This window comes from Salvelinus namaycush, chromosome 31, assembly GCF_016432855.1.
Source record: "Salvelinus namaycush isolate Seneca chromosome 31, SaNama_1.0, whole genome shotgun sequence".
Taxonomy (NCBI): Eukaryota; Metazoa; Chordata; class Actinopteri; order Salmoniformes; family Salmonidae; genus Salvelinus; species Salvelinus namaycush.
This window is the reverse complement of record NC_052337.1, coordinates 46,635,648-46,659,659: the sequence shown is the minus strand read 5'-3', so window position 1 is coordinate 46,659,659 and position 24,012 is coordinate 46,635,648. Positions and strand designations below refer to the sequence as shown.

General features: G+C 42.5%; 1 protein-coding gene across 1 annotated transcript; it reads right to left on the bottom strand.

Moving 5' to 3' along the window:
• Positions 1–1,712: 1,712 nt before the first annotated feature.
• On the bottom strand, positions 1,713–23,077 carry LOC120025646 (complexin-4-like). The gene is made up of 3 exons (XM_038970191.1): positions 22,917–23,077; positions 13,422–13,509; positions 1,713–1,940 (listed from the first exon to the last, which is right to left on the bottom strand). The coding sequence occupies exons 1-3, from the start codon at positions 23,075–23,077 to the stop codon at positions 1,713–1,715; spliced, it is 477 nt and encodes a 158-aa protein (XP_038826119.1).
• Positions 23,078–24,012: the final 935 nt, after the last annotated feature.

The following is a 24,012-nucleotide window of genomic DNA, read 5'->3' as shown; positions in this document are numbered from 1 at the left end:
CTCCTTCTAAATGTTTGTTCTCTTGTTCCTACTGGACATTTGAAAAAAATCAGATCTACGACCTGTTGGGCACTGAAACGTGCACTCATGGCTTCAGCAAAGAGAGAACCTGGGGGACTGTCATCTGCAGCACCTTTATAGCCTCTGACTGCATTCCCCATTAGTATACAATGCTTTCAAGAAATGTTTATTTTGTCTGAAATGTTGTTTATTTTGTCTGTGAACTTGAGTCATGTGTGGGGTCGTGGAGGGGAGATGCTGCACATGCACAATACAGTTTTAGTTTTGTCTGAGTTCAATCGGTAGCACACATAATCTCAATGTCTCATTGTGTGTGTGTGTGTCTTTGTGGTTTTTGTGGTGTGTAAATGATTTTATAACTGCCGGGTTAAAAATGACCCTAAAACAATCTTTGTACCCTGGTGATGTACAGCTTTCATGGAAATATGAACAAAGGCGATGTTTCACTTGTTCTAATGTTGTGGGTCACTCTAGGAAAAATAGTATTTATGGGGTTTTCTCTGCTGTTAAACATAGTGGCGGGTCATTTTTTGACCATTAAAACAACACAAGGGTTAACACCTAATCTGAGTTCCATAATCTGTGTGCTTGATTGACTGTGTTCCAGAAGGAGTTTTCATCCAACTGTGTCTATTATATCACGCATTTAGGAATACAATTATTTGTCGAAGGCTTTGGATCTGTAAACAAATATAAACGTTGAGCAATAATGGTAAATAGTCGGTTGGTTGTTTTTTTACAAGTCAGTCGTTTTATTAGTCAATGGCTTCCACATGAACATGTGTCATTCTAACTGTACAACATATATTTACATTTAATATACTTTATATATGCTATAATAATCCAGAATCCTCAACATTAGTACTTCAGTGTTAGTGTCAGGCAAAGTTAATGTTTGAGTATGGAATGAAGACTACATATTTTATTCAACTGAGGATTTGTGCAAAACTGCAAATATGTGTCTCTTTCAGGCTTGGTTTATGCTTGTTGTTTCTGATGAACATTGATGGAGGGGATTTTGAAAGTTGCACAATCGTCTGTGTGGATGAGGATTTGCAACAGAATGCATATTGTCAGTCGTATTTGGTCTGCATAGAGTGTAAGAAAAGTGGCCAACTTCACTGTTATTTCTTCATTAATTCATGAGAAAATGTATTAGTTAATTAAGTAATTATCCCAGATTAAATAAAAAGAATAACACGAGAAGGACAGAGGGGGAGCAACAATCTAAAACAATTTATTCATACAACAAATGACCTATCCGGCAAATTAAGGGAACACGTCAAAACAGACCATTCACACGAGTTTGTTCGGAAGTGAGTTTCCAACAAGACCCTCTGCCATTGGACATACATCTCCAGGGAGCTTTCACAGCTTGGGGGGTGGCGAGAATGAGAGAAGGACCTGGGTTCAAATTGTATTTGTTTTCTTTTAGCTGTGCTTGATTGCACAATAGTCCCAAACCAACCCGGGCCATCCATCTGGCAATCCCCAGACAGGCTCAATCAAAACACTCAAAGGAGACTTTGAAAGATCTCAGATACTAATTTTAAACCCAGGTCTGCGGCATGGTGACGACTAGAAACTCTTGGACTGTTAGGAGCGAATCCTAACTTCCACATAAGCCAAACTGAAGTGGAAGTTAAGTTTCACCCCTGATCAGTGAACTGAAATATGACATTTCATTTTATTTACATGACAGAGCATTTCTCCTCTGCCTTGGCTTTCATCTCCGTCACGGTGGCCGAGGCCTTCTCCTTGAGCTGGTCCATGTCCATGTTCTGGAGGTTCTGAATGCCACCCAAGATGGAGTCTTTGTCTTCTTCCTCCGTGGCATCCTCGTCCACCATCTTGAGCAGCTCCTCGGGTACGTCCACATCGTCTCCGGCCATTGCGAGCATGTTATCGTCCTGCTCGCTCTAGAAAGAGTACAGACCAATTCATATAGTACATTATTTTATAACTTATAATATTATTATGAGTCAGGACATTAGCAAGTAAGACACAGAGATCATGTTCTCGTCCTGCTTGTGTAACGGACGTCACGCTGCTTGCTTAGAAAGTACCACTTTCTCCTTATTTGGGTCTCACCGAGGCTTTAACCCAGGACCTCTGCCTTATTAGTCCCAAAGTGACTCGCTTGACACAAAAAGCTAGCTATTCAGTGGCACAAGTGGGGACAATTCAGGCTGAGAAGTAAGATCACAGATCCCCATGTGCTACACTCGCTCTGTAGAGGAAGAGACCAATATAAAGATTAAAATAGATGCTTGCTAAATGTTAGATTAGCTAGTGAGACATCCTACTAGCTACATTCCTCTGTATAGGTTTACCAAAAGCATCTTAAGGCTAATTTCATTGTTATAACCTTCAGAGCATCGTTACATCTCTGAGCTGTTTCCCAAAACCATCGTTATTAACGTTGCACCTGAAAATGCTCGTAATCTAACTCCTGCCTCAGATCACTCGTAGAACAGCTAAGTGCATCGTTAGATGCTTTTTTGCCCTCCCAACATCACTTTATACGCAGAAGATCTCCCCTAAGGGGCCTCCCGGGTGGCGCAGTGGTCTAGGGCACTGCATCGCAGACCGGGAGGTCCGTGGGGCGACGCACAATTGGCCTAGCGTCGTCCGGCTTAGGGAGGGTTTGGCCGGTAGGGATATCCTTGTCTCATCGCGCACCAGCGACTCCTGTGGCGGGCCGGGCACAGTGCGCGCTAACCAAGGGAGCCAGGTGCATGGTGTTTCCTCCGACACATTGGTGTGGCTGGCTTCCGGGTTGGAGGCGCGCTGTGTTAAGAAGCAGTGCGGCTTGGTTGGGTTGGGTTGTGTTTCAGAGGACGCATGGCTTTCGACCTTCGTCTCTCCCGAGCCCGTACGGGAGTTGTAGCGATGAGACAAGATAGTAATTACTAGCAATTGGATACCACGAAAATTGGGGAGAAAAGGGGGTTAAAAGTAATTTTAAAAAAAAGATCTCCACTGAACATTAAATCATTATTTACCTGTCTCTACATGACCACCGATAACTTCACAACGAAGTTGACTATAAATACGAAGTTGCCAATGTATTTTTCTTATTTTTTTATTGAATGTTTAAAACATACAATATACTTGCAGTGAAGCCGCTAAACAACTACATCACATTAGTCATCTAACAGACTCCCATCCAGAGCGACACACAGAAGCAACCAGGGTCAACGCCCTGCTCAAGGGCACTTCGACAGATTGCCCACAAGGTCAAAAATAGGGACCCGAACCGGCGATCCATCAGCCACCGGCCCAAGCTCCCAACCGACAACCCTCCAAGATCACCCCCACAGTTCCCCAAGAGCTGCCCCTCAACCATCCGAGACCGCCCCACAGTCACCCCCCCCCCCCCCCCCCCCCCCGAGAAAACATATTTCATTCCGTCCCCCCCAACACACCAACAAACAACAAAATGAACAAAAGACAAAAAGAGAAAGACAAAGGAAAACAGTAAACAACAATGCAGAAAACAAACAAAGACATCAAGGACAACAAAAATCATAACAGCAAGGCCAACTGAATATGTTTGAGTGCATGTATGGCACTATTTACCTGTGTGTGTCCATGTATGTGCACATTTGTGCATTTGAATGAGAGTGTGTGTATATGCATGTGTACAAACACCTGCACGGCATCAGCCTCAGGCAAACCAGCATTAGCTGTCACTGCAAACAAACGTTTTCTGTAGCTCTCAATGAGGCTTCTGCACCTGTTTGCAGGTAGTTTGGCCCACTCTTCCTGAGCTAACTGCTTCAGCTGTCTCAGGTTTGACCTCCCGCGCTCTCAAACAGAGAATTAGTGAACATCAAAGTTCAATCAGGAGAAACGACAGGGATTATCCAGTGGCAGTACATTTCAATGACCTGAAGCATGACATTTCTACCTTTAGATTTTGTGGCATAGAGAAAGTTAAGATATCAGACAGGGGAGGTGATATTAATAACACTCTGAGTAAAAGAGAATCTTTTTGGATATTCACCCTCCAGACATTATTTCCTAAAGGACTTAATGATGAAATGCCTATGTATGTTATGTTGTAAATTTGAACATGAATTATATGCCTATTTAAGATTAATCTGATGTTTTTTGTACGATGTACCCAATGACTAATGAAAACTTGCTATGTCCTCATTGTGGTTTTACAGACGTGTTTAATACATCTTATTTATTCACTTTTTTATTCAATATTTATGAAATGCATATTGTTATATTTGGTAGCACTTATTTGTTTTTCCTTTGCCTCCAACCCCCTTCGATGTGTGGAACGGATGTGGGTGGGGCGAGGTCTACATAAGGGTGCAAATTTTTAAAAAATCACAAAAGCTCTGACGATGGCAGTGAGGCCGATACGTAAGCTTATTAAATATCAGTGATACTATCAAGAGCAGTGTGCGGTTTCCTTTTTCCTTCATCTTGTTCAATTGTTGCCATGCACCTGCAAATAAGATTGCTCAGATGTGTGAGTGCCTTTTGAATTCAGGTTTGATGGGTGCCTTCTCCAGACTGCAAGTTTCATCTCTTTCCATAGATGTTCGATAGGATTCAGATCAGGACTCATAGAAGGCCACTTCATAATCGTCCAATGTTTTGTTCTTATCCATTCTTGGGTGCTTTTAGCTGTGTGCTTTGGGTCATTATCCTGTTATGAGGACCCATGACCTGCGACTGAGACAGAGCTTTCTGACACTGGGCAGTACGTTTCGTTCCAGAACGCCTTTGTAGTCCTGGTGATTTCATTGTGCCCTGCACAGATTCAAGGCACCCTGTGACAGGCGTAGAAAAGCAGCCCCAAAACATAACCCAGCCTCCTCCATGTTTCACTGTAGGTATGGTGTTCTTTTCTTTGAAGGCTTCATTTTTTCATCTGTGAACGTAGAGCTGATGTGACTTGCCCAAAAGCTCCAGTTTTGATTAATCTGTCCAAAGGGCATTCTCCCGGAAGGATTGTGGATTGTCAATATGCATTGTATAAAATTCAAAGTCTGGAGATTTTATGTTTTTCTTTCAAAAGTGGAGCCCTCCTGGGTCTTCTTCCATGGAGCCCACTTTCGCTCAAAAAGCGACGGATGGTGCGATCAGAAACTGACGTACCTTCACCTTGGACTTCAGCTTGTATCTCTTTGGCAGTTATCCCTGGTTCTTTTTCTACCATTCGCACTATCCTTCTGTTCATTCTGGGGTCGATTTTCCTCTTGAGGCCGCGCCTAGGGAGGTTGGCTACAGTTCCATGGACCTTAAACTTCTTAATAATATGTGCAACTGTTGTCACAGGAACATCAAGCTGCTTGGAGATGGTCTTGTAGCCTTTACCTTTACCATGCTTGTCTATTATTTTCTTTCTGATCTCCTCAGACAAATATCTCCTTTGCTTTCTCTGGTCCGTGTTCAGCGTGGTGCACACAATGATACCAAACAGCACAGTGACTACTTTTCTCCATTTAAATAGACTGACTGACTAGTTACAAGATTGGAGGCATGTGTGATACTAATTAAAGAAACTAAATAGTTTGATATATCACTATAATCCAATTATTTATTATATTTTCTAAGGGGTACCAACAAATGTGTCCAGGACATTTTAGAATATCTTCGTAGAATAAACAATAATTAATCTCTTTTCACAGCTTCTTTGCTTTATTCCATGACATACCAATGGCATGCAAGTATACATGATAAAATAGCTTTTAATTTCATCACTTTTCAGGAGGAATTAAGCATTATTTCATTGAGCTGTAATGGTACCAACAAATTTGAGCACGTCTGTATATCTTTCATCTATGCTGTGTTTAACATACAATTTCAATCTATCTAATCGAATAGAATTGACAGATTGTGAGTTGAAGATAAATACTTCCAAATACTACCAAGATCTCCCAACAGTACTATTTCTAGGGTCAATTTTAGATCAATGTTAAGTTGCCAATGTCTTTGCAATTATTACAAACAAGCGAAAGATAAAATGAAAACAGAGATGACTGCATTAAAAGATACAAAGCCTACCAACAGTAAAAACTATTGGCCTACAGTGCATTTGGAAAGTATTCAGACCCCTTAACTTTTTCCACATTTTGAGACATTACAGCCTTATAGGCTGACCCCACAGCTCGCGTCGCGTGCACGAGTGTTGCAAAATAAATGTAGAAATCTATGTTATTCAATTATTGCACCCACACTGCTCGCGCGTGTCAACGAGCGTCTGCGTTGCCAAGGGCTGAAATAGAACTCCTTTCTATTTCTTATGCAGATCGCGCTGCAAGTCCTGCTTCTCCCATCTCCTCATTGGTTTATAGAAGCAGATACCCATGTGCCATCTCCTCATTGGTTATACCCACGTGAGTGATTGAAAGACGAACTGTGTTGCTGGTCGGTGTAGTAATACTATGAAAGTTTAGATGCCAATCACCATATAAGTTCAAAGATGAAAAAGCCTGGAAGGAGGAGAGATGACTAGAAATTGATTAATTGTCGGAGTAGAGGACCTTGTGCATTTCAGGTAAAATAACAACTTAATGTTTATATCCCAGAACAAATTAGCTAGCAACAGCAAGATAGCTAGCTAAATTGCCATAAATGTTTGATGCTTTTCGACCTGTTCCCAAATTAATGTAATTGGTTCAGAGTATGCTTTGATATTTTAACCTACGTGTCGTGATCGCGTTTGGTGTAGGGGGACAAAATACATTTATGCACGATGGCGCACGATGGCGCATGCGCGCAGCCGGTTTGGGTTCTGTGTTATTTTAAAATTGACTAAATTGTTTTTTATCCTCATCAATACCGAATAATGACAAAGCAAAAACAGGTTTTTAGAAATGTTTGTAAATTCATAGAAAATAAAAAACTGAAATATTACTTTTACATAAGTATTCAGACTCAGTACTTTGTTGAAGAACCCTTGGCAGCAATTACAGCCTTGAGTCTTCTTTGGTATGAGGCTATAAGCTAAGCACACCTACATTTGGGGAGTTTCTCCCATCCTTCTCTGCAGATCCTCTCAAGCTCTGCCAGGTTGGATGGGGAGCTTTGCTGCACAGCTATTTTCAGACATTCAGAGATGTTCAATCGGGTTCAAGTCCGGGTTCTTGCTTGGCCACTGAAGGACATTCAGAGACTTGTCCCGAAGCCACTCCTGCGTTGTCTTGGCTCTGTGCTTAGGGTCATTGTCCTGTTGGAAGGTGAACCTTAGCCCCAGTCTGTGGTCCTGAGAACTCTGGAGCAGATTTCATCAAGGATCTCTCTGTACATTGTCCGTTCATCTATTTCTCGATCCTGACTAGTCTCCCAGTACCTGCCACTGAGAAACATCTCCAAAGCAAGATGCTGCCACCACCATGTTTCACCTTAGGGATGGTGCCAGGTTTCCTCCAGATGTGAAGCTTCGCATTCAGGCCAAAGAGTTCAACCTGGGTTTCATCAGTGCAACTCAATATGAGGAATATCTTCCTAATGTTTGGAAAATCCCAAAGTGAAACTATGAGATCAGGTTTGATATTTAAATGATATTGAAATCAATTTCATGTTCAATCAAGTGAGTTTCATGTATTTAGATATTTGGCTACTGTCAAATGTTTTTCCTCAATATATTTCATGATGTGTAGCCTAACATGTACAAATCTTGATTCAATCTTGATTATTATAGGGTAAGTATTAGAATAAGCCGCCTCAATATTTACAGCCATAGGTGATCATATCTCTCTAGCTGCTGATCCGTCATCAGTATTGTGGAATATTTATAACGATAAGGTAAGATTTGAATAGAGAAAGCTGACCCGAGAGCAGTGGTGCCTTTCTTTTGATCCTATCATTATTGACACATGCCTCAAGGACGCACTTAGGAAATGTTCTCTCTGCGTGGTGTTTTAGGAAACGCATGTTACATCTTCGGCCGGTGTAGATAAGATATAGTGTTAAAACACTCATCAGCCCTAGTTCCATCGTTATCGGGAAACCGGACCCAAGGCTCTCTAAAACTGCTCCTTGAGAGTGTTGTGACGTGACTATCATTAAGGTGATGATGGTTATTTTATCAAATCAATTAACTATGTTTAATTATTACGTGATTCAATTAATCATGTAACAATTAACTCATTAGCAATCTTGGGGCACCACGGAAAAAGTTTATTTAATGAGTTACCATTTCCCTAATTAACTCTAGAATATATCGTTATCATACCAGTCATCCATTAATTATTATTAATACCTCATATCAGTCTCATTCTGAACGTCGTTGACTTCAAATCTGCGCAAACCCTAGTCTAAATGATGATTCAACTATACACAAATTGGCTTAATTATTTATTTACTAACTAACTAAATAATCACACATAATTACATAAACACACACACAGGATAGATTCTCTGTTGTAACACTCAGACATTCCAGTCTCAATATTGCAAATGCAAGAGAGAGAGAAAGTTTACGATTGTTCGTTAAAGTCCTAGAACCGGCTCCACTGCCCCTCTTCCTCTCTGGTGGGAGAGAGGGGGGGCTCTCTTTGATCCTCACCCAGGAAGGAAAGTCATGACAAGAGCTACCCACCTTTAGGTTTTTGCTCCAATCCCATTTGTATCTAACCTGATTAATCTTATGAACCAGATAGTTATTAGAGTCATGTGAGCTAGATTAGGGTTGGAGTGAAAACATACCGGATGGTAGCTCACCAGGAACAGGGTTGGAGAGCCCTGGTATAGACCAATACAGATATTAAAATCATGTTCTTGTCCGACTTGCTCTGTTGGAGAAACAATAGACATGTAACATTAGCGAGTCAGACATCGTTATCTAGTGAGACTCCTGCTCCCACTAAAAGACCAATGCAGACATTAGATAAGCAAGTGAGACAGACAGACAGACATACAGACAGTCTGAACCTACTACTTTCCTGTTGGCTCTGTAAAGAGCGAGACAGAGACCAAAACATTTGTAAACTTCCAAGTACATTCCTGTCTATTTAGAGGCCAACGCAGGCATCAGATTAGCTAGTGAGTAACAGGCATCTTACTACAACTACTGTATCAGTGCATTCAGAAAGTATTTACACCCCTTGACTTTTTCCAAATGTTGTTGCGTTACAGCCTGAATTTAAAATGAATTCAATTGAGATGTTTGTCACTGGATTACACACAATACCCCATATTGCCAAAGTTTAAAAATTTTAGAATTTTTTGTTGTGTATTAATTAAAAATGAAAAGCTGAAAAGTATTCAACCCATTTGTTATTGCAAGCCTAATTAGTTCAGGAGTAAAAATCTGCTTAACAAGTCACATAATAAGTTACATGGAATCACTTTGTGTGCAATAATAATGTTTAACATAATTTTTTTTTAGGACTACCTAATCTCTGTACCCAACACATACAAATATCTGTAAGGTACCTCAGTCGAGCAGTGACTTTTAAACACAGATTCAACCACAAAGACCAGGGAGGTTTTCCAATACCTCACAAAGAAGGGAACCTATTGGTAGAAAAAAAAGGGAAAAAAAGAAGCAGACATTGCATATCCATTTGACCATGGTGTTATTAATTACACTTTGGATGGTGTATCAATGAACAGCATTCTCACATAGGTGTTCCTTTTGTCCAGGTGGGAAAGGGCAGTGTTGGGGCGGTATGCAAATTGGAGTTGGTCTAGGGTATCAGTGAGGATGCTGTTTATGAGAGCCATGACCAGCCTTTCAAAGCAATTCATGGCTATCGACGTGAGACTACCTTCACTTCCTTGGGCACAGGGACTATGGTGGTCTGCTTGAAACGTGTAGGTATTACAGACAGTCAGGGAGAGGTTGAAAATGTCAGTGAAGACACTTGCCAGTTGGTCTGCGCATGCTTTGCGTACACGTCCTGGTAATTCATCTGACCCCGCAGCTTTGTGAATGTTGACCTGTTTTAAGGTCTTGCTCACATCGGCTACTGAGAACGTGATCACACAGTCATCCAGAACAGCTGGTGCTCTCGTGCATGCTTCAATATTGCTTGCCTCGAAGCGAGCATAAAAGGCATTTAGCTCGTCTGGTAGGCTCACGTCACTGGGCAGCTCGCGTCTGGGTTTCCCTTTGTAGTACCTAATAGTTTTCAAGCCCTGCCACATCCGACGAGCATCAGAGCCGGTGTAGTAGGATTCAATCTTAATCCTGTATTGACACTTTGCTTGTTTGATGGCTCGTCTGAGGGCATAGCAGGTTTTCTTATAGGCGTCCTGATTAGTGTCCTGGTCCTTGAAGTGGCAGCTCTACCCTTTAGCTCAGTGCGGATGTTGCCTGTAATCCATTGCTTCTGGTTGGGGTATGTACGTACAGTCACTGTGGGGACAACGTCCTCGATGCACTTATTGATGAAGCCAGTGACTGATGTGGTGTTCTCCTCAATGCCATCTGAAGAATCCCGGAAAATATTCCAGTCTGTGCTAGCATAATCGTTCTGTAGCTTAGCATCTGCTTCATCTGACCACTTGTTTATTGACCGCTTTAATTTTTGCTTGTAAGCCAAAATCAGGAGGATAGAATTATGGTCAGATTTGCCAAATGGAGGGCGCTCTGGTTGCACATTTAAAAACAGATTTAAATTTCCCTGCATTAAACTCCCCGGCCACTTAGAGCGCCGCCTCTGGATGAGCGTTTTCCTATTTGCTTATGGCGGTACACATTGAGTGCCGTCTCAGTGCCAGCATCGGTCTGTGGTGGTATGTAGACAGCTATGAAAAATACAGATGAAAACTCTCTAGTTGGATAGTGTGGTCTACAGCTTATCTTGAGATACTCTACCTCAGGCGAGTAAAACCTTGAGACTTCCTTAGATATTGTGCACCAGCTGTTGTTTGCAAATATACATAGACCCCCACCCCTTGTCTTACCAGAGGCTGCTGTTCTATCCTGCTGATACAGTGTAAAACACGCCAGCTGTATGTTATTGATGTTGTCGTTCAGCCATGACTCGGTGAAACATAAGATTTTTTAATGTCCCATTGGGAAGATATACGTGCTTTTAGTTCGTCCAATTTATTAGCTAGCGATTGTACATTGGCCAATAGTATGGATGGCAAAGGCAGATTGGCCACTCGTTGGCGGATCCTCACAAGGCACCCCAATCTCTTTCCACAATGCCTCTTCCGTCTTTTTCTTTTGCGAATGACGGGGATAAGGGCCTGTTCGGGTGTCTGGAGTAAATCCCTCTCGTCCGACTCATTAAAGAGAAATTCTTCATCCAGTTCAAGGTGAGTAATCGCTAGTCTGATTTCCAGAAACTCTTTTGGTCATAAGAGACAGCAACAGCAACATTATGTACAAAATAATGCGAAAAAACAAAGGGCACGGTTGGTTAAAAGCCTATGAAATGGCAGCCATCCCGTCCGGTGCCATTTTATATCCAAATCAAATAGAAGAAGAAGAGATAATTTATCTTTGGAGAGTGAAACTCCGGTAACATGAAACCTTCATTCTAGAACCGATAGGAACCTACATTCTAGACTCCAGGAAGGATTATCTGAAACCTGCAATAGCCTTCCCATTGGAAACCATGATGCCTGCATGGTGTGACGATTCTAAAGATATCCGCCACAGTCTTACACAACAGACTAATTCCAATAGTTTGGCATGCCAGATTCTTATAGTCATTTGCATGTCATTAAATATACTTTTTCTCTCAAGAAAGGAAATGTACAATCACATAATTTCACCATTCATTGTGTTCATCAGATGGGCTGATTGTCTTGTACAATACCTTTAATAGAATTTAATAGGACCTTTATGTTGGGTTGTCATGGTGAAACTATACATGCTGGACCTATTCTATAGGTCATATAGCCTTTGTCATAAACATGTACTTTTACTGACATGCAAAGACAACAACTGAACCTAACCTTATTAATGATATACATATTCATATGTTGTTTATTGTTTTGAAGTGTCGTTGCACATATAGCATTAACATAATTAACAGGAAGATTGAATGCTGCAAGCAGCAAACACAAAGGCCATTATACGTTCGCCTCAATCAAGATGAATGCAATTTTATACTTTAATAATGTCAATGTATTCTGCTCTTTGCTTCTGTAAGCACAACAAATGGTAGTGATAATATAGCTACCAAATCAAAATCATTATAACATAAGACAATCACCTTTTCTTTCAGTAATGACATATATAAAATCAGGAATCCAACTGTACCTTATTTCCACTCGCCATAACGCCTGATTTAAAAATCACTTCCTTATCATGCAGCTTTCAATAGATCCCAATAGATCCAAACAGATCCAATAGATTATTCTTCAGTATCTATGTGGTACAATATGGGGCACTGCGTGAAGTCTCCTGGTCATTTATGGAACATCTTGCCTACACCCTAATCTGCTGGCAGATCACCTCCCGCTGCATGGCCTAAAAAAACGGCAAGTACTAGGCCAGAGGATTAAAACAGCCTCTAGCATCAACAGCTACTGCAGGTCACGTTTAACCATTGAGGTGTTCACCATGGAATAGGGTTGGTGTCAATTCCATTTAAATTCAGTCAAAATGTCAATTTACATACAATTTAAGACAACATAATCTCAATCCCAAGATCTCTGCACTTGAGCATTTAACTGTCACTTGTTTGCTTTTTGACTTATTTCCTTTTCCTTATGTAAACACATAAAACAATGTGGAATTCGGGTTTACTTCCAGAACTGAATGGAAATGGAATTGACCCAAACTTATTCTGTTTGGACAGATAAATTGCCTCCCTCAATGTTCCTATGGTCTTACATGTCTGTAGAGGTTCTGGCGTCAGTTGGGACAGAGTGGACGAGTTGGAAATCGGATGTGCGTCACACATCCGACTTGTCTGTCTGAAGAGAACCCTCCCTGGATTTTTTGTTGTTGTTGTTACTTTTAATGGTGCACTGTGCAGAAATCGCTCCGCCATTTCCTGTTTACTAAAATTTGAATACTTTGGTTAATTTCAGTTTATGTGACAAAACAAGCAAGTATAGTGCAGAGAATCATTGTACCATCCAACCCCCTGTGAAATATATGACCTATAAACAAAAATATAGCATTTTCATTTGAAATTGATGTACTTCACCAAATCGAAAGTAAAATATAAAAAAACTACACTTAAGAACGGGATGCATAGAAATAACACACAGAGAACAGTTTTACAGCTTTCTAGACTTGTTTTCAATGAGAATGACAGATCTATAACTCCCATTTTTTTGTGAATTTGGTCAGGTTGCCCAAAAAATTACATATTGCAGCTTTATGTCCAAGAGAATCCAACATCCTCCCCAGACCTTGCCATTGCCTAGCTTACGTTGCTCCAAGGCCTTGAGACTCTACAGAGTGACCAAGGATGTAACTACATAAGGTTGTATGAAGGCCGGGAATAGGTTCTCACCTTTGGGAGCCTGTACTTGTCTCTTAGGCACACCCTCAGAGTTGCCCGCTCAGCCTTCTTGTGTAAGAAGTCTGCGTCTCTCTCCATCCTGAAAAACAGAGAAAATGAATGAATGACTGATTGATTGTTTAATTAATTGATATCTAGCATGATCAGGTCATGGATAACTGTATGTATGTACAGTATGCATGTATATACTACAGTTGAAGTCGGAAGTTTACATACACTTAGGTTGGACGCATTAAAACTAGTTTTTCAACCACTCCACAAAATAGTTGTTAACAAACTATAGTTTTGGCAAGTCGGTTAGGAAAAATACTTTGCGCATGACACAAGTAATTTTTCCAACAATTGTTTACAGACTAATTATTTCACTTATAATTCACTGTATCACAATTCCAGTGGGGTCAGAAGTTTACGTTCACTAAGTTGACTGTGCCTTTAAAGAGTTTGGAAAATTCCAGAAAATTATGTCATAGCCTTAGAAGCTTCTGATAGGCTAATTGACATCGTTTGAGTCAATTGGAGGTGTAAAGTGCCTCTTTGCTTGACATCATGGGAAAATCAAAAGAAATCAGCCAAGACTGGTTCATTCTTGGGAGCAATTTCCAAACACCTGAAGGTACCACGTTCATCTGTACAAACAATAGTACACAAGTATAAACACCATGGGACCACGCAGCAGTCATACAGCTCAGGAAGGAGACGCGTTCTGTCTCCTAAAGATGAACTTACTTCGGTGCGAAAAGTGCAAATCAATCCCAGAACAACAGCAAAGGACCTTGTGAAGACGCTGGAGGAAACGGGTACAAAAGTATATATCCACAGTAAAATGAGTCATATATCAACATAACCTGAAAGGCCGCTCAGCAAGGAAGAAGCCACTGCTCCAAAACCGCCATAAAAAAGCCAGACTACGGTTTGCAACTTATGGAGAAATGTCCTCTGGCCTGATGAAACAAAAATAGAAATGTTTGGCCATAATAACCATCGTTATGTTTGGATGAAAAAGGGGGAGGAGTGCAAGCCGAAGAATACCATCCCAACTGTGAAGCATGTTATGGGGGGCTTTGCTGCAGGAGGAACTGGTTGAAGCAACATCTCAAAACATCAGTCAGGAAGGTAAAGCTTGGTCACAAATGGGTTTTCCAAATGGACAATGACCGCAAGCATACTTCCAAAGTTGTGTAAAATGGCTTAAGGACAACAAAGTCAAGGTATTGGAGTGGCCATCACAAAGCCCTGACCTCATCCTATAGAAAATGTGTGTGCAGAACTGAAAAAGCGTGTGCGAGCAAGGAGGCCTACCAACCTAACTCAGTTACAACAGCTCTGTCAGGAGAAATGGGACAAAATTCACCCAACTTATTGTGGGAAGCTTGTGGAAGGCTACCCAAAATGTTTGACCCAAGTTAAACAATTTAAAGTCAATGCTACCAAATCCTAATTGAGTGTATGTAAACTTCTGACCCACTGGGAATGTGATGAAATAAATAAAAACTGAAATAAATCATTCTCTCTACTATTATTCTGACATTTCACATTCTTAAAATAAAGTGGTGATCCTAACTGACCTGAGACATATCTATTGTAGGGTATGTAAACATATAAAAGTGGCATTGTTTAACATCTCTGGGATATGTGGGACGCTAACGTCCCACTTGGCCAAAAGCCAGTAAAAATGCAGAGCGCCAAATTAAAATAAATTACTATAAAAATCAAACTTTCATGAAATCACACATGAAAGATACCAAATTAAAGCTACACTTGTTGTGAATCCAGCCAACATGTCAGAATTCAAATAGGCTTTATGACGAAAGCACACCAAACTATTATGTTAGGTCAGAAGTCACAGAAAAACACAGCCATTTTTCCAGCCAAAGAGAGGAGTAACAAAAAGCAGAAATAGAGATAAAATTAATCACTAACCTTTGATGATCTTCATCAGATGACACTCATAGGACTTCATGTTACACATTACATGTATGTTTTGTTCGGTAAAGTTCATATTTATATCCAAAAATCTGAGTTTACATTGGCGCGTTATGTTCAGTAGTTCCAAAACATCCGGTGATCTTGCAGAGAGCCACATCAATTTACAGAAATACTCATAATAAACATTGCTAAAAGATACAACTGTTATGCATGGAATTTTAGATCCACTTCTCCTTAATGCAACCGCTGTGTCAGATTTCAAAAAAACTTTACGGAAAAAGCAAACCATGCAATAATCTGAGTACGGCGTTCAGACGACAAATCAACCCAAAGAGATATCCGCCATGTTGTGCAGTTAACAGAAGTCAGAAATAACATTATAAACATTCACTTACCTTTGATGATCTTCATCAGAATGCACTCCCAGGAATCCCAGTTCCACAATAAATGTTTGTTTTGTTCGATAATGTCCATCATTTATGTCCAAATTCCTCCTTTTTGTTCGCGCCATCAGTACACAATCTAAACTCACGACGCGCATACAAGTCCAGCGGAAAGTACGGACGAAAAGTCCAAAAAGTTCCGTTACAGTCCGTAGTAACATGTCAAACGATGTATAGAATCAATCTTTAGGATGTTTTTAACCTTTTATGGCTGCAGTCCCGTCAACGGGATCGATATGACAACAGACTCAACCGCATATTTTCACCATGTTTCTACCGCATAGGTAGCTATCACAAAACCGACCAAATAGAGATATAATTAGTCACTAACCAAGAAACAACTTCATCAGATGACAGTCTTATAACATGTTATACAATACATTTATGTTTTGTTCGAAAAATGTGCATATTTGAGGTATAAATCATAGTTTTACATTGCATCACAAATAGCACCGAAGCAGCCAGAATAATTACAGAGAGCAACGTGAAATACATAAATACTCATCATAAAACATTTATGAAAAATACATGGTGTACAGCAAATGAAAGATAAACATCTTGTGAATCCAGCCAATATTTCCGATTTTTTAAGTGTTTTACAGCGAAAACACAATATAGAATTTTATTAGCTTACTACAATAGCCAAACACACAAATGCATTTATTCACCGCAAAAGGTAGCTATCGCAAAAACCAGCAAAAGATATAAAATTAATCACTAACCTTGAACAACTTCATCAGATGACAGTCTTATAACATCAGGTTATACAATACACTTATGTTTTGTTCGAAAATGTGCATATTTAGAGCTGCAAACCGTGGTTATACATTGTGAATATGTAGCAACATTTCCCCAGAATGTACGGAGCTATTTTGGACACTCACCTAATCTGACCAAAGAACTCATCATAAACTTTACATAAAAATACTTGTTGTATGTGTAACGTCCTGACCCGAGTTCTTATGTGTTGTGCTTGTTTTAGTGTTGGTCAGGACGTGAGCTGGGTGGGCATTCTATGTTGTGTGCCTAGTATGTCTGTTTCTGTGTTCCGCCTAATATGGTTCTCAATCAGAGGCAGCTGTCAATCGTTGTCCCTGATTGAGAATCATATATAGGTGGCTTGTTTTGTGTTGGGATTTTGTGGGTGGTTGTCTCCTGTGTCAGTGTTTGTGCCACACGGGACTGTGACGGTTAGTACGTTTGTTGTTTTGTATTCTTGTCTAGTTTTCATGTCATTAAATTATGGAAACTTACCACGCTGTACATTGGTCCTCCGATCCTTCTCGTCTGAGGAGGAGGAAGAGCTAGACTGCCGTTACAGAAACACCCACCACCAAAGGACCAAGCGGAGTGGAAAAGGGCAGCGACAGCAGCAGCAGAAACAGACACAGGACTCCTGGACTTGGGAGGAGATCCTGGACGGCAAGGGACCCTGGGCTCAGCCAGGGGAATATCGCCGTCCCAAGGCGGAGTTGGAGGCAGCGAAGGCAGAGAGGCGCTGGTATGAGGAAGCAGCGCGGCGACGCGGTTGGGAGCCCGAGAGTCAGACCCAAACATTTCTTGGGGGGGGGGGCACACGCGGAGTGTGGCAAAGCCGGGTAGGAGACCTGAGCCAACTCCCCGTGCTTATCGTGGAGTGAGAGGACGTCGTACTGGTCAGACACCGTGTTATGCGGTGGAGCGCACGGTGTCCCCAGTACGCGTGCTTAGCCCAGTGCGGGCTATTCCACCTCGCCGCACTGGTAGGGCTAGGTTGGGCATCGAGCCGGGTGTCATGAAGCCGGCCCAACGCATCTGGTCTCCAGTGCGTCTCCTCGGGCCGGCGTACATGGCACCAGCCTTACGTAGGGTGTCCCCGGTTCGCCAGCATAGCCCAGTGCGGGCTATTCCACCTCGCCGCACTGGCAGGGCTACGGGGAACACTCAACCTGGTAAGGTTGGGCAGGCTCGGTGTTCACGAGCTCGTGTACTCCTTCACGGTCCGGTATATCCGGCGCCACCTTCCCGCCCCAGCCCAGTACCATCAGTGCCCACACCACGCACCAGGCTTCCAGTGCGTCTCCAGAGCCCTGTTCCTCCTCCACGCACTCTCCCTGTGGTGCGTGTCTCCAGCCCAGTACCTCCAGTTCCGGCACCACGCACTAAGCCTCCTGTGCGTCTCCAGAGCCCTGTACGCACTGTTCCTGCTCCCTGCACTAGCCTTGAGGTGCGTGTCTCCAGTCCGGTACCACCAGTTCCGGCACCACTCACCAGGCCTACTGTGTGCCTCAGCAGGTCAGAGTCGGTCGTCTGCCCAGTGCAGTCTGAGCTGCTTGCCTGCCCAGCGCCGTCTGAGCCATCCGTCTGCCCAGCGCCGTCTGAGCCATCCGTCTGCCCAGCGCCGTCTGAGCCATCCGTCTGCCCAGCGCCATCTGAGCCATCCGTCTGCCCAGCGCCATCTGAGCCATCCGTCTGCCCAGCGCCATCTGAGCCATCCGTCTGCCCAGCGCCATCTGAGCCGCCCGTCTGTCCCGAGCCGTCAGAGCCGCCCGTCTGTCCCGAGCCATTAGAGCCGTCCGTCAGTCAGGAGCCGCTAGAGCCGTCAGTCAGTCAGGAGCTGCCAGAGCCGCCAGCCAGTCAGGAGCTGCCAGAGCCGCCAGCCAGTCAGGAGCTGCCAGAGCCGCCAGCCAGTCAGGAGCTGCCAGAGCCGCCAGCCAGTCAGGAGCTGCCAGAGCCGCCAGCCAGTCAGGAGGTGCCAGAGCTGCCTTCCAGTCATGAGCTGCCTTCCAGTCATGAGCTGCCTTCCAGTCATGAGCTGCCCGCCAGTCATGAGCTGCCCGCCAGTCATGAGCTGCCCGCCAGTCATGAGCTGCCCTCCAGTCATGAGCTGCCTTCCAGTCATGAGCTGGCTTCCAGTCATGAGCTGCCCTTCAGTCATGAGCTGCCCTCCAGTCATGAGCTGCCCTCCAGTCATGAGCTGCCCTCCAGTCATGAGCTGCCACTCAGTCCGGAGCTGCCACTCAGTCCGGAGCTGCCATTCAGTCCGGAGCTGCCATTAGTCCGGAGCGACCATTCAGTCCAGAGCTGCCTCTCTGTCCTGAGCTACCTCTCTGTCTTGAGCTACCTCTCTGTCTTGAGCTACCTCTCTGTCTTGAGCTACCTCTCTGTCCTGAGCTACCTCTCTGTCCTGAGCTATCTCCTCTATCTAGGGGGGACCTTTGTGAAGGTTCCTAGACCAGGGTCGGGGGCGAGGGTCGCCACTCAAAGGACGCTAAGGAGGGGGACAAAGACAATGGTGTCCTCGTCCTGCGCCGGAGCCGCCACCATGGACAGATGCCCACCCAGACCCTCCTCTTGAGTTTTAGGGTGCGTTTAGAGTCCGCACCTCAGGAGGGGGGTACTGTAACGTCCTGACCAGAGTTCTTATGTGTTGTGCTTGTTTTAGTGTTGGTCAGGACGTGAGCTGGGTGGGCATTCTATGTTGTGTGTCTAGTTTGTCTGTTTCTGTGTTCAGCCTAATATGGTTCTCAATCAGAGGCAGCTGTCAATCATTGTCCCTGATTGAGAATCATATATAGGTGGCTTGTTTTGTGTTTGGATTTTGTGGGTGGTTGTCTCCTGTGTCAGTGTTTGTGCCACACGGGACTGTGACGGTTAGTACGTTTGTTGTTTTGTATTCTTGTCTAGTTTTCATGTCATTAAATTATGGAAACTTACCACGCTGTACATTGGTCCTCCGATACTTCTCGCCTCTCCTCGTCTGAGGAGGAGGAAGAGCTAGACTGCCGTTACAGTATGGCAAATGAAAGATACACTGGTTCTTAATGCAACCGCCATGTTAGATTTTAAAAAATAACTTTACCATAACAAACAGCTTGCGTTATTTCGAGACAGCGCTCGCCAAAACGGCGGAGAATAGGAATCAACATTTTCCACAGAAATACGAAATAACATCATAAATTGTTCTTACTTTTGCTGACCTTCCATCAGAATGTTGTACAAGGAGTCCTTGGTCCAGAATAAATCGTTGTTTGGTTTTAGAATGTCCATTTCTTCTGTCGAATTCGCACCACAATGCTAGCCAATGTTGATAACGTTCCCATCTTCTCTCGACGCAAAGAACGGAAAACTCTAAAAGTCCCAATAAACGTTGAATAATCTGATAAAACTCGGTTGAAAAAACCTACTTTACGATGTTATTATCACATGTATCAAATAAAATCAGAGCCGGAGATATTCACCATGTAAACCGAACGCTTATCAGAAGACAATATCGAGGTACTTCGTGCGCCTTGGTAGACAAAGGAAATTCCTGACCTGCCACTCCAAAAGCTCTTGTTCGACCTCAGATCAAGCTAGACATCCCATTCCACCTTCCACTGCCTGTTGACATCTAGTGGAAGGCGTATGAAGTGCATGCATATCGATAAATATAAGGCAATTGAATAGGCAGGCCCTGAAACAGAGCCTCGTTTTCAGATTTTTCACTTCCTGTATGGAAGTTTGCTGCAAAATGAGTTCTGTTTTACTCACAGACATAATTCAAACAGTTTTAGAAACTTCTGAGTGTTTTCTATCCAATAGTAATAATAATATGCATATTGTATGATCTAGAAAAGAGTACGAGGCCGTTTCATTTGGGCACAATTTTTTCCAAAGTGAAAACAGCGCCCCCCCTATTGACAAGAAGTTTAACATACATCTTGAATAACGTTCCAACCGGAGAATTACATCGACTTCAATTGAGAGATGGAACGGAGCTCACTCTCACATGAACGCGCCAGTTCAATGCGTGGGCACCTCATGGCAGTGATTACTAATTTCTGTCTCCTTCGACCCCCCTTCACATTAGAGTCATCAGACTTAATTCTATTGACTGTTGACATCTAGTGGAAGCCGTAGGAAGTGAAAACCCATCCATATCTCTCTGTATTTTCAATGAGAGCTTGGTTGAAAATATGGCACACCCAGAAAAAATCCAAACAGGAAGTGGAACTTCTCAGGTTTTTGCCTGCCATATGAGTTCTGTTAATCTCACAGACATAATTCAATCAGTTTTAGAAACTTTAGAGTGTTTTCCATCCAATACTAATAATAATATGCATATATTAGCAACTATGACATAGGAGCAGGCCGTTTACTCTGGGCACCTCTGTGCACCTTTCATCCAAGCTACTCAATACTGCCCCTTCAGCCATAAGAAGTTAACATAAATCATCAATAATGTTCCAACTGGAGAAGTCCTTTGTCTTCAGAAAAGCAAATGGAACAGAGTTCGCTCTCACGTGAACGAGCGTCACGAGCTCAAAGCATTCTGCCAGACCTCTGACTCATTCCCCTCTCATTCGGCCCCACCTCACAGTAGAAGAATCAAACATGGTTCTATAGACTGTTGACATCTAGTGGAAGCCTTAGGAAGTGCAACATGACCCCATTTCCACTGTATCTTGGATAAACAAAGAGTTGAAAACCTACAAACCTCAGATTTCCCACTTCCTGGTTGGATTTTTTCTCAGGTTTTTGCCTGCCATATGAGTTCTGTTATACTCACAGACATCATTCAAACAGTTTTAGAAACTTCATAGTGTTTTCTATCCAAATCCACTAATAATATGCATATCCTAGGATCTGTGCCTGAGTAGCAGGCAGTTTACTCTGGACACGCTTTTCTTCCGGACATGAAAATACTGACCCCTACCCCAAAGAAGTTAACTTCTCTAGGGTAGGGGGCAGCATTCGGAATATTGGATGAAAAGCATGCCCAAATTAAACTGCCTGCTTCTCGGGCCCAGAATATATGATATGCATATAACTGGTAGATTTGGATAGAAAACACTCTACCGTTTCCAAAACTGTTAAAACAGTGTCTGTGAGTATAACAGAACTGATTTGGCAGGCAAAAACCTGAGAAAAATCCATTCGGGAAGTCGTTTTTTTTGTTGGTTTTGTAGTTTTCTATTCAATGCCATTACAGTATCCATTGACTTAGGACTCAAATTGCAGTTCCTATGCCTTCCACAAGATGTCAAAAGTCTTTAGAAATTGTTTCAGGCTTGTATTCTGAAAAATGAGGAAGTAATAGCAGTCTGAATGAGTGGACCCTAAAGTGTCACAGAGCTTTTTCATGCGCACGACCGAGAGAGTGCCTTTCTTGTTTACCTTTTATATTGACGACGTTATTGTCCGGTTGAAATATTATCGATTATTTAGGCTCAAAACAACCTGAGGTTTGAATATAAACATCGTTTGACATGTTTCTATGAACTTTCCGGATACAATTTAGATTTTTTTGTCTGCCTGTTTTGACTGCGTTTAAGCCTGTGGATTACTGAAGAAAACGCGTGAACAAAATGGAGGTTTTTGGATATAAAGAGACTTTATCGAACAAAAGAAACATTTATTGAGTAAATGAATGTCTGCTGAGTGCAACCATATGAAGATCATCAAAGGTAAGGGATTAATTTTATCTCTATTTCTGACTTGTGTAACTCTTCTACTTGGCTGGTTACTGTTTGTAATGATTTGTCTGCTGGGCTATGTTCTCAAATAATTGTAAGGTATGCTTTCGCGTAAAGCATTTTTAAAATCTGACACCGTGGTTGGATTCACAAGAAGTTCATCTTTAAACCTATGTAAAATATGTTTTGTTTTCTAAATTTTTATAATGAGAATTTCTGTATTTGTTTTTGGCGCCCAGCATTTTCACTGGCTGTTGAAGAGGTGGGACGCTAACGTCTCACGTACCCAAGAGAGGTTAAGCAAAGCTGTTATCAAGGCAAAGGGTGGCTACATTGAAGAATTTCAAATATATTTAGATTTGTCACTTTTTTGGTTACTATATGATTCCATATGTGTTATTTCACAGTTTTGATGTCTTCACTATTATTCTACAATGTCAGAAAATCTTTTAAAAAATAAGGTAAAAAACATGGAATGAGTAGGTGTGTCCAAACTTTTGACTGGTATGTAAAAAAATAGGAAGGTGCAAAATTCCTGCATGGTGCTAGTCAAGGTCAGATGGAATAGTGGTGGTGATGGTGTCATTATGTAGGATTAGCCAGCCATGTTCTCTGCTTTCCATGATCCAACAACAACAGCAAAACAAAATGGAGTTTCAGCGACAGGGCAGTTTACTTACTTCTCCTCCACCAACTGTTTTTGGTACTCCTCATACTCCTCGCGTGTCATCCCTGCTGCTTTGGCTGGGTCGGCAGGTGCCGCCTCCACTTCCTCCTCCCCTCCACCCATAGGATTCAAACCAGCCAGTGGGTTAGGCATCATTGCCTTGATTAGGAACATCTTGCTGCCCTAGACTTGGAGATATAGATATTATATTATTGTAAATAAGACTAGTTCTTCCCTATGGTCACTACTGATGGGTTGGGATTCTTAGCGGTTGGTTAATTCCAATAGGATCCTGTATGTCTAGCTAACCTGTCCTGCTGCTTGGATTTGTAGTGAAGGACGCAATGACGGCTTGGAAACAGACACCAACATTTATTTTTTTTACGCCCGGCCGTAATCTGGATTAAACCTCACTACAGCCCCACCATACTAAGAGGCAGATGGCCTGGTTGTCCGCATTCTATTTTTATAACACACAACTTTGTGGATTCATATTGATTATGAGACATGTTCAATCAATGGCAGTATTGGTGTACAGCCCCATGCAGAGGTCACGGTAACATTTTGGGATTTCAAGATCCCAAAACATTCTTGTTCTTCTGTCTGGTTGGTGCAGACGTCACATACTGTGTGTTGCTTCCACCCGCCCATTGCTAGTAATCCCATTACTTAAGAAAGGTTGGCCCCTCCCATGTGGCATATCTACCAGAGAGTTACATTTATACCCTGCCTGAGCTGAGGGCTGATGGCTGGAGGGGGAAGAGGAGACAGATGATCAGCTTGTTTATCTAGCAGACCTGGGACTCAAGTAGTATTTAAACAAAATGTAATACTCAGCTGTGCTTGATTGAGAAAGCCTGGCACAATGGAACCCAATTGAATAGTCCCAAAAGTGCAAACCCCGCTCATCTAGCACTACCTACATGCTCATTCAAACACTCAAAGTATTTGAAAGGCCGATTTGAAAGGCACCCCATTCCTCAAGTCTTCTGCCCTAAGTGTGCACTTGTATACTTCCCATTCCTCAACCCTTCGGCCTTAAGTGTGCACTTGTTCACTTCCCTTTATCTATTTAAAGGAAGTGAACTGATGTCAAAACCAATGCTGGA

Excerpts from the sequence above, each read along its gene's own strand:
- LOC120025646 (XM_038970191.1), bottom strand. The coding sequence starts at position 23,077 with ATGTTCCTAATCAAGGCAATGATGCCTAACCCACTGGCTGGTTTGAAT. Across the intron at positions 13,510-22,916 it reads AAACAGTTGGTGGAGGAGAA|GATGGAGAGAGACGCAGACT; the intron begins GTAAGTAAACTG and ends TCTGTTTTTCAG. Across the intron at positions 1,941-13,421 it reads ACAAGTACAGGCTCCCAAAG|AGCGAGCAGGACGATAACAT; the intron begins GTGAGAACCTAT and ends TACTCTTTCTAG.